The 11,133-nt window shown below is 30.4% G+C and overlaps 1 protein-coding gene across 1 annotated transcript; it reads right to left on the bottom strand.

The window, feature by feature from the left end:
- Window positions 1-1,081: 1,081 nt before the first annotated feature.
- On the bottom strand, window positions 1,082-3,984 carry LOC110814833 (small ribosomal subunit protein uS19-like). Its single transcript, XM_022042418.2, has 4 exons — window positions 3,880-3,984; window positions 3,639-3,784; window positions 3,483-3,540; window positions 1,082-1,594 (listed from the first exon to the last, which is right to left on the bottom strand). Exons 1-4 carry the CDS (start codon window positions 3,880-3,882, stop codon window positions 1,346-1,348), a joined length of 456 nt encoding a protein of 151 aa, XP_021898110.1. The 5' UTR covers window positions 3,883-3,984; the 3' UTR covers window positions 1,082-1,345.
- Window positions 3,985-11,133: the final 7,149 nt, after the last annotated feature.

Genomic DNA, 11,133 nt, shown 5'->3' with positions numbered 1-11,133 from the left:
AGTCAATTAAGATGGGAAGGTGATTCAATGCGTGATGACAAATGGAGGAGTTTCCTAAATTTGTATATTTGGCAAGTAGGCTTTCTAAATCACATTTGGTGCAAAGATTGTTTCCTAAAGATGAGCATACCCTTTTTCTTCTTAGTTAAAATTTATATATATATATATATATATACATAAAGAAAAACAATTTATTTACTTGTTAGCACTAAAAGATAATATATAACTTTCAAATATTTAATTTAAGAAATACAATTTAATCCTCTATGGCTAACGGTTAATATTGGATGATTTTTTTTTTTTAGAATTATGTTTTTCTTGGGTTTCTAGATTATGTAATTATATAACAAATGTCTTGGCTAATAGAATTACTAGGGTGATTTCATTCTTGGGTTTCTAAGTCGTATAGATTTGTACTTAATTTAGTCACGAAAAGTTATCGGTTGTGTATTCGGATGATTATTAAAGAAAATGAAGTCATATAAGATTTTACGCGAAATCAAGATGAATTAAAGTCGTAATGTATCGTTCCAATTTCACACGTGTGGATTTAATTTTTCTAGTTCTAGATAAATGTGTATTGTTTTACAATTGATGTTAGTGTAAATAATTTCAATACGAATTTTCAATTTATTTGGAAAGTAATCTTAGTTTCGTTATATATATATATATATATTTATCTAAAGGCTATAAAATATCCTTCCTACATGCAACAATATGATTGTAGTTGGTATATGAACTTACCAAGATCTAAATAAACCAATTTATATTATAGGCATAATACTTATCTTAATTTGGATTAGAAAGTAAATGGAAAATTGTCAAACTACTAATATCTACAAACAAAACAAAAAATTCTTCTTCAATTTACTAAAATAAAAGTAAGATTATCAAAAAATTATGGAATTGAAATTTTACATCACCTCATTAATAAAAATATAATAAAATATTAGTATATTCCCAATAAAAAAGTTATTGGGAATATTAAAATTTATAAAAAAATATTAAAATTTCTCCTAATATGCAATTTTCATCCCACTCCATCTCAATCCTCTCTCCCAAAGATTAATATAATTGAAAATTTGATGAAAACTAGCAGGGCTTTCAATTTAGGAAAACTATTCTGTTCAGGATCTCAGGCATTAGATACTGTCATGACATTTGAAAAGGAAGAAAACTAATCAAAATCCGGTTGAAGACAACAAATTAAAAGAACTCCCATACAGCTATTTTCTCCGCCGGAATTAAATATATCGAGACATTTGCAATGAAAGAAAACTAATCAAAATCCAGTCAACGACAGGAAAAATAACTCCCGTACATTACCCAGTGAAAAACACAGCTTTTACTTGAGAGGAATGAACCGAGACGAGTGGGTAGCACCAATACCAGGCCTTCCATGCTTGACAGGCTTGTAGGAGATAGAAAATTCAGCTAGATAATGCCCGATCATCTCAGGCTTGATTTCAGCTTGATTAAAAGTCTTGCCATTGTAAACACCGATGATACTCCCAATCATCTCCGGAACAATTATCATGTTACGTAGATGAGTCCTTACAGGCTCTGGTTTCTCACCTGGTGGGGCTTCCCTTTTCTGTTTCAAGGCAAAAAATGCAAAAGCAACTGTTTCAGTACAATACCAAAGATTATAGAAACACCCACTGTGGAAAAAGATATAGACACTAGTGAAAACTCAATTTTTCCATTAACATTGAGGGTAACAGCCCAAAAAATGTGCACATCAACAAATCTTGATTGATTGATTAATTAGGAAAAATGCGAGCAAAAGAACTTTTCAATTATCACATACTGTTCAACCATTATCCACTATCTGATCATTAATTATCCAATAAAACTTCCAAAAAAAATAAAAACAGAAACAATTTTTGCCATAAATTCAATCAAAACACCATAGTCCACTTACAACCTAGTCTAATAAACTAAACACTGTAGTTCAGCATCAACTAATGTATCAGCTGAGGCAGATGAATGTTTTAATAGTACAGATGCATGCAGACATTTACTCACATGCTGGAAGGCATGCAGGTGCAGTGCCGAGAGAGAGAGAGAGGGGAAGGAAATTGAGAGAGAGAGAGAGAGGAGGGGCAGTGTCAACAGGATAACTAGTAAAGGAGTCTCTAGATAACTAGTAAAGGAGCCTCCCCGTCATCTTCCTTATCAACCAAGACTTCCACACCAAAAACGGCATCAACATACCAAATTGGGGATCCACAGCACGTAGGTTACTAGACTCAAGTTGTATAACCAAAGGTTGGTTATACAACTTGAAATCTAGTGATAATTGGATGTCATTGCTGTCACGCAAAGTTTCATTGCTTTCATTAGGACACCAAGAGGTAATCTGACCCTTCACATGACAGCAATCACATGCAATTTACGAACCACTAGGGCCATCAAAGTACTACCAAAAAGCATTTGAAGAATTAGATATCTCAGAGACAACAAACCCAACCAAGAAAATTGACATGGAAACATAGAGATTTTATCAGAATAAAATAAAACAATTTGACATGCAGAACAGAATTGGTATATTTTTCTATTTCAATGACTTTTTGACAAATTTCCCCTCAAGGGTGGATAGAGTAAAAGGAAACGTCTCTCTTGGCTTCTGCCCTTAAACCACAATTAACCAACTAACAGTCAAAGTTTGTTTTTACTCACACTTACACCTAAGCAGAACAAGTTATTCTTAAAGTCACAGTTAGTTAAGCTGTGGAAAAATTTTTTGCCTCCGTTTTGATACCTAGCAAGATAAAAATTATGCTGTGTTCATATGCGTTATTGAGATCAGAGTAGATGCCTTCTCTTCCAGTTTGGCTGCTCTAGCTTTAGTCCTACCATAGCTGAATTCCAAAGTTCTGATTCTAGTGTAACAAATTGACTAAAGTCCTTCTGAATTCATAATAATTACCAGTTCCGGCCTTATAAGTCAAAATGGATGCTTTATCTTCCAATTTGGCCGCTCTAGTACCTTTGATCTACAACAGCTAAATCCCAAAGCTCTAGTTCCATCATAACAAAAAAATTGGGCATAGTGATCTTCAACCTTCTCCCAAAATTTTCATTCAAATTAACTAATAACCCACCAAGTCAGTTCAGGACAACATTCACAATGCCATATGATTACCTGATAACAAGACAAAGCTCAGGATCTGCTAGCTCGAGGCCAATTACTACCCCTCAATAGGCAGCAAGAATAGTTACACAACAATTAAAAAAGGATTGATATGGGTACAAGAGCATCCATCTTTCAATCATCATGATATTCGATACATCAAATGAATATATAAATGCCTACACTTTAAATATCACTGACATAAAATTCTCTTATTCCGACATTAGACAACGAAATATTGGATATTCGAGTTACTCACACCATTCTGGAAATGTTATCAGATAATGAAATTAACAACTCAATAAACTCTTTGAAGATACTTTTTTAAGCATGAGAAACTACTTACAGCCTTTCGCAGTTTCTTGATCAGAGCCATTGGCTTCCGCTTCAAACCTCGTTGAAACCTGAAAAAGTATTATTATACACATATGAGCACCTACTCATAAGAAACCTACAATAAAAAAAGAGAGAAAAAAAAATTGGTATGCAGCTGTTGCGGCACCTTCTGCGAGCTCGCGCATGAAAGAGCTTGACGAGCTCGTCAGTGGACATGTCCAATAGAGCATCCAAATCAACACCTCTGAAACTGAACTTCTTGAACGTTCTCTTCTTTGGCTGCCCAGTAGGAACCTCTGTTTCCACCCCCGCCTAAACATTAACACAATTCAAGAATGCCAAAATTTTGGAAGCAAATCACAACAGACGAGAATAATAGAATGCTAGTTTCGATTTGGAACTCTTACCATGGCTAGATATTAAGCAGCAAACAAGACCGTCTTCTCGGTCGCGAAGTGCTGCTGTGTCTAGGGTTTTGAAAGAGAGATTTGAGACTACTTATAGTGTAGCCGATATAACGGGTACGGGTTTGAAGCCTTTTCTCGGGTCGGTACCTCCTCTCTTTTTTTCTAATTTAATTTTTTTTCAATCCTAAAAATTACATTTAAAACATATAAAAATTCATAATTAATTGAATAAACAACGAGTATAAATATAAATTTATAAATTCGAACCAGACATGAGACAAGTATGGATTTAATTATATAATTATTTCGTATTTTTAATATATATTTAAAAATACTTAAATTAATAATTTTTTAATATAAATAAATAAATATTTAATATTATATGCTTATTATATTATTTATAATTATATGTTTAAATATTAATAGTTTAAGAAAAGAGGATTAAAAAATAAAGAAAATGATGAGTCTAAAGGTACATTTTTATGTTATTTTTTTAGTAATTATTTTCTTTATAGACACTTAATTATTTAACTATTTTAAATTTTTTTATTTCATTTCCTGAAGTCAAATATTGTAAATGAGAGAGTTAATGAAAATATGACTGACAAGTATGCACACACTCGTATGATTATAAAGAAAATAAAAGAAAAAATAATAATAAAATATTTATGCTAATCTCGTTTAATTTAATTTACATACATCACATAACATATATCTTATATATTCCAATTATAGTATTGAAGCCCTAAGCCCTAACCTCACTTGCCATGCTCTTTTCCCACATCTTGTTGTATGTATTCAATTTATTTAATGTTCGTTATGTTAGCTCTTTTGAATTAATTAAAATTTTTAGATTCGGAACGAAAAAAGAAAGAATGGTCTCTTCCGCCCACTACTTTATTTTAAAGAAAATATTAATATGTACCACCTAATCACTACACAGTTTTAAAGTGAAGATATTTGATTTGATACACTTAAGTTATTACCAAAATTTAAGATACATATGATTTTCGTATCTCATAGTCACAATTGACTTTTAAAAGAAAAAATGAACAATTTTGTATTTCTTAGTTTGTATTAGTGGTACTTATAGTTCGATTAAATTTAAATCAAATTATATCAAATAGACCAAATTAAACCAAAATTATTTAGTCTTGTTTTTTGTCCAATTGCGGAAATATTAAAGTTTGTTAGTTATATTTGGTCTCTAATCATGACCAAAAATATCACCGCTTAATTTTAAAAATAAATATCATGAGTTACGGTGGTTATGAATATAAAAAGTTATCACCAAACAATTGTATTCATCTTTGTGTACTTTAATCTATTTTGAATTAGTACAAATTGGAGTTAGATGAGTAATCGAATATTAATTGGATTATCCTATAATTTTAAGATAATCTTAATTTCAAGTATAAAATATGAGTAGTTATTTATAGTTTTATTAACTAATTGAGATAATCTTAATGCTTATGTTTATAGATGGCTGATTTTACTAATTTTGTTAGTAAATAAGTTATTTATATATTTGAGTTTACTTAAATTTTAAATAAAATTTATTCAAATTCAATCTAAAATATATTGGATGAGTACAAATAAGTTCAATATAATCCAATTGGAAAGTATTACGATTCAATCTTTAGTTTAAATTATGTCTAAAAGATGTTGTGATCTAGTTCGAATTTAGTCTGATGAGTTCCCCCAAATAGAGAGATGATGAAGAGATTGCATGGGTGCTTTAAGAGACAAAGTTGCATGAGAAGAAGTAAAAGATGATGAAGAATAATGAGTAGAAAGATAAAAACATTAAAATGTTAGAATAAAATTTCTTTTTAAATCCGTATATATGTAAAAATTAAATATACATTATTGTACTGAATTAAAGAGAAATATAATCGGAAGCGTACCTGAATCCATCGTAGAAGATTTGTTCACGTCCAGCAGTAGAATCTTCCGAATCAATATGGCGCCTTGAAATTAGTTTTTTCTGGTGATAGAATTTCAAAAAAATAAAATAACAGTCTTATGATCCGGGGACCATAACCTCCTTTTATATCGATTAACTTTTACAATTCTTATTTCATATATCATAAAATGAGAATATTACAAAAATAGTATATGCACATTACAAACTCATACTTAAACCCGATGCATTAATGACCAATATTGTTTAACCATATTTGATCACTTTTAAACAGGCCCATTAAATTGATAGCCTGATACGCATACTAAGATCCACATTAAGCCCACACGTAAGAAAAAATCCAACAATCTCCCACTTGAGCTTTACATGACACCTTAATTATGTGTTAACAACCGTAAAAGTACTCAGAACTATGCTATCAATATTTGAGTACATCACAAATAATCTCGTTCATCAATCATAAAGACTTAGGATCAAAGCGGTCTTCTCTACAGCTAATGTAGCTAAACCCATCAATGGTCACGTATATCAATATAACTAAACAACATAGATCAAATATGGATATGCAATATAAAAATTACATGCTATGTGATCTAAGCATGCTTATTTCCAATTAGTCTTGCCTTAACTTTAGTGAGAGCAAATATAAGAAAATTCAGAGATAATAATATATATAAACATAAATGCAAAAAACAAAAACTTAAATGAAACCATATATTCATAAACCAAACCAAAGTACATAATTTATAATATGTCTTACAAAATAAATACAATATGGTACAAGACTCCTACTAAAACTACACATCATCTAGAAATATGACATCTATATGAGCAGTGTCCTTATGAAAGACCTTAGCTAATAATTCCTTAGTGAGTGGATCCACAATTATGGAGTTTGTTCCAATGTGCTATATCGATATCTGTTTACTCTGAATTTTTTCTTTAACAACAAAGACTTAATATCTATATGCTTTAACTTCGTCAAATTTCTATTGTTGTTATAATACATAACTGTAGATTTGTTGTTATAAAATAACTTTTCTATGCCATCAATAATACACAGCCCATTGATAAAATTTTGCATCCATATTCTATGATTGGATGCCTCATAACAAGCTACAAACTCTACTGCCATAGTAAAAGAGGTTACAAGTGTTTGTTTAGCACTCTTCCAAGAAATAACCCCCCCAGCAAGCAAGTAAATATAGTCTTATGTAAATTTTCTGCTTTCTTGATATCCAATGAAATCAGAATCAGAATAACTAATGATCTCTAAGTGATCTAAACTCCTATATGTGAGTATATATTCTTTTATTATCTGTAGATATCGCATGACACATTTAGCTACTTTATAATGATTCATACCTAAATTGCTTAAATATCTACCTAATATCTCAATAATATACGCAATATCTGAACGCGTACAAACCTGTGCATACATAATACTCCCTATAACAGAAACATAAGAAATCTTTTACATCTCTGTAGTCTCTAAATCATTTTTGGGGTATTGACTTAAAGTGAACTTATCTAATTTAAACACAGAGATATCTACTGGTTTACAATCCTACATACCAAACCTTTTAAGAACTTTTTCGATATAACTCTTCTGTGATAATCTAAGAATACTCTAAGAGTAATATTGGTGTATTTAGATCCCTAATACAAAATAAGCATCCCCAAAATCTTTAATCTCAAATTTCGTTGTTAGAAATCTCTTGATTTCATGTAATCGGCCTATATCACTGTTGGCAAGCATTATATCACTGACATATAAAACTAAAAAAATATATTTACTCCTAATAAACTGATGGTATATATAATCTTCCATTAAATTCGTCTCAAAACCAAACAAGATGACAACTTGATGAAATTTGTGATATAGTTTACAAATCATTTGCTGTGCATCTCTGGATACAAAATTTTATGGCTGCACCATATAAATCATCTCATCAATGTCACTATTGAAAAATATTGTCTTAACATCCATATGATGTAATTCAAGATCAAAATATGCCGCTAAAGTCATTATAGTCCTAAAAGAGTCTTTCAACGAAATTGGAGAGAAAGTTTCTTTATAATCGATATCTTCTTTATGTGTAAAGCCCTTCGCGACAAGACAGACCCTGTATCTCTCCACATTACCTTTCGAATCCTTCTTGATCTTAAATATCTATTTGCAACTAAAAGGTTTCGCATTTTTAGATAATGGGACAAGATCCCAAACGTCATTGTCTTTTATATATTTTATCTCTTCATTCATGTCATCAATCCACCTGTGAGAGTTAGAATTTTTCATGACTTGATAGAAGTTGATAAAATCATTTTTCATCGTGCCAATGTAAAACTAATGTTCTTTGAGATATATAAAATAATCATATGATATTGCACTTATCATCTCTCTTGTGGATCTCCTTAATGACATAAGTTCTTGAGGGGGTAAACTTTGTACTTCAGGAGTAGTTTTTGAAACATGAATGAGTGATACTATGATATTGTCTTGATTTGGAGTTATTTTTTTAACAATACTAGGTATAAGAATATGATCCTGATAATTGTCAAGAGCATATGAGGGAATAAGAATATTGACCCATTCCTATTTAAAAACAAGGTCGCAAACTTTTTCTCCCCCCGCACACTCAATATCGTCAAAAAATTGAGTATTTTCCGTATCAGAAATTATCTTAGTAGTGGGATCATAAAACTTGTAATCCCTAAGTCGCTCAAAATAACCAATAAAATAACAATTAACTATCTTGGAATCCAGTTTCCTTTCTTATGGCCTATAAGGCCTAGCCTCTAGTGGACATCCCTATATGTGCAAATGTCTCAAAATAGACTCTTTGCCCATCTAAAGCTCCTAAGGAGTCTTTGTAGGTTCTTTAGTTGGAACTCTGTTGAGTAAATATGTTGCGGTCTTTAATGCTTCTCCCCATAGTGATTCAGGTAAGGTAGAATAATTAATCATACTTCTTATCATATCCTTAAGTGTTGTGTTTCGCCTTTCAACAACACCATTTATGTTAAGAGAACCTGATATGGTGTACTGTAGAACGATACCACATTCCTTTAGAAATTGAGCAAATGCCCTGAATGTTGTTCACCTGATCCGTTAGATCTACTATAGTATTTACCACGATGGTTAGATCTAACAGTTTTAATACTTTTGTTAAGTTGATTTTTAACTTCTGTTTTAAAACTTTTGAACACATCTAATGACTGAGACTTTTCATAAGTGAGATATAGGTAACTATATATTAAATAATCATCTATGAACGTTATGAACTATTGTTGACCATTCCAAGTAGTCGTAGAAAACGGTCCACAAATATCTGTATAAACGAGTTCTAATATGTTCATAGCTCTGTTGGCACATAATATTTTAATATTTGTCTCTTTTTCTTTGATACAACGAACACATGTATCAAAATCTGAAAAATAAAGGGGATCTAGAGTTTCGTCTAACACAAGTCTCTCAATTCACCTTTGGGAGATGTGACCTAATCTTTTGTATTATAAAGAAGCAGAATCTTCCTTTGTTAATTTTTTCTTTATACCTCTTGTACTAACATGCAAAGATTAATTATAAGAAGCAATTGTATAAAGCAAATAAAGATTATCATGCACTAATAAAGAATCATAACCAACTAGATTTAAGTTAAGTAAAAACTAAAATTTTCATTTCTAAATGAACATAAATGACCAAATTTATCTAATATAGAAACAGAAATCATGTTCCATCTAAATGATGGTATAATAAAAGTCTCTTCTAAATTCAAATAAAATTCAGTCTTTAACAATAATCAAAATTTGTCATTTGCTTCCACTTCGACTGGTTTGTCATCGCCCACATAAATGAATCTAGTACCATTATTTGGCTTGCGACAATGGAGGCAACCCAGCATAGACACACTGATATTAGTTGTGACACCAAAATCTATCCACCAGGTGTGTGTAGGTACAAAAGTTAAATTAATATCAGAATAAACAAAATTAAGAATCATACATTTCTTTACACGCTACGCATGATAGTTAGTGCATTGCTTTTTCTGGTGTCCCAGAGCTTACAAAAGAAACAAATATTTTTCGTCTAAGCCTTTTGTTGCTTCATCTATTGTACTAGAACCGCAACATATTTACCTATTTTCTTTTTCTTATTCTTCTTATTGTTTAAGATCACTGCTAAATAAACACTCTCTGTCCTCTCAAACTTGAGTCTTTCCTTCTCTTGAACACAATGTAAAATGAGTTCATTCATATTCCAGGATTCTTTCTGACAGTTGTATGTCACCTTAAAATGATTAAACTGTGGTGGAAGAGAAATAAAAATAAAGTACACAAGTACTTCTTCTGATAATTCCACTATAAGTGCTTTGACCTTTGCATGTACATGCGATATCTCCATTATGTGCTCTCTAATATTTTCATTGATCTTATTCCTCATAAAAATAAAAGTCGATAGAAATGTGCATGCATAAGCTTTATTATTTCTAGTGAAACGTTGTTCTAAAAAAAAAAAAAATCTCTAATTGTTGTGATATCATCGGACATAGTGCGCTAAAAAACCTATGGAATGGTCTGTTCCATAACCAACATACTCATACAGTTTGATCGATTCCATCTTTTAAATTCCTTCTTTTCATTAATGGTGCTGTCAGGAGTAATTGAATTGAGTTGATAAACACGTAAGCTCAATCTAGATCCATAACTCCAAACACAAGTTAAACATTGTTCTTCAATTACTTAAAATTTGTGTCGTTCAACATTGGGATGGAATTAATATTTGCGATAATACTTTCAGTAGGAAATGAAGCTGAACAAAAAATATACAAAAATAAATTAATTAATACTCACATAAAACTGTAAATAATAAAATTTAATAATGAATTTTAAATAAAAATATATTTTCATATCACGATACCAAACACTCTATCTTTAGATAAAATATTAACTTATAAATGATACCATGTAATAGTAATTAAATACAGACAGTAGAAATACATCAAATAATAAACCTTCATTTGGACCGATTTAAAATTCACATGTTATATTAAATAACTGTCACATATTCATTATCTTAAAAATGAAATACAATAATGTTAAATATTAACCTCCATTTAGACTGATTAACATTCACATAAATTACATCCATACAACTATTCACATTATGAAATAAATAAGTTATCCACAAGAAATGTCACTTTGGTAAGATATTGTGTAAATTAAGTTATTTCACTATGTATATGCACATACCAATATTAAAATTCAAAATTAAAACTAAATTTAAACTTAATTAAGAAGAAAATCAACCATAAAATTACTAAAAATAC

The sequence above is a fragment of the Carica papaya genome, chromosome 3 (genome assembly GCF_054855325.1).
Source record: "Carica papaya isolate Zhongbai chromosome 3, ASM5485532v1, whole genome shotgun sequence".
Lineage (NCBI taxonomy): Eukaryota > Viridiplantae > Streptophyta > Magnoliopsida > Brassicales > Caricaceae > Carica > Carica papaya.
This window is presented reverse-complemented; position numbering and strand designations above follow the sequence as displayed.

Bases quoted from the DNA above. Each gene is read 5' to 3' on its own strand.
- LOC110814833 (XM_022042418.2), bottom strand. The intron at 3,541-3,638 runs GTGCCGCAACAG...ATACTTTTTCAG, and splicing joins CATGCGCGAGCTCGCAGAAG to GTTTCAACGAGGTTTGAAGC. The intron at 1,595-3,482 runs GTAAGTAGTTTC...GCCTTGAAACAG, and splicing joins TCAAGAAACTGCGAAAGGCT to AAAAGGGAAGCCCCACCAGG.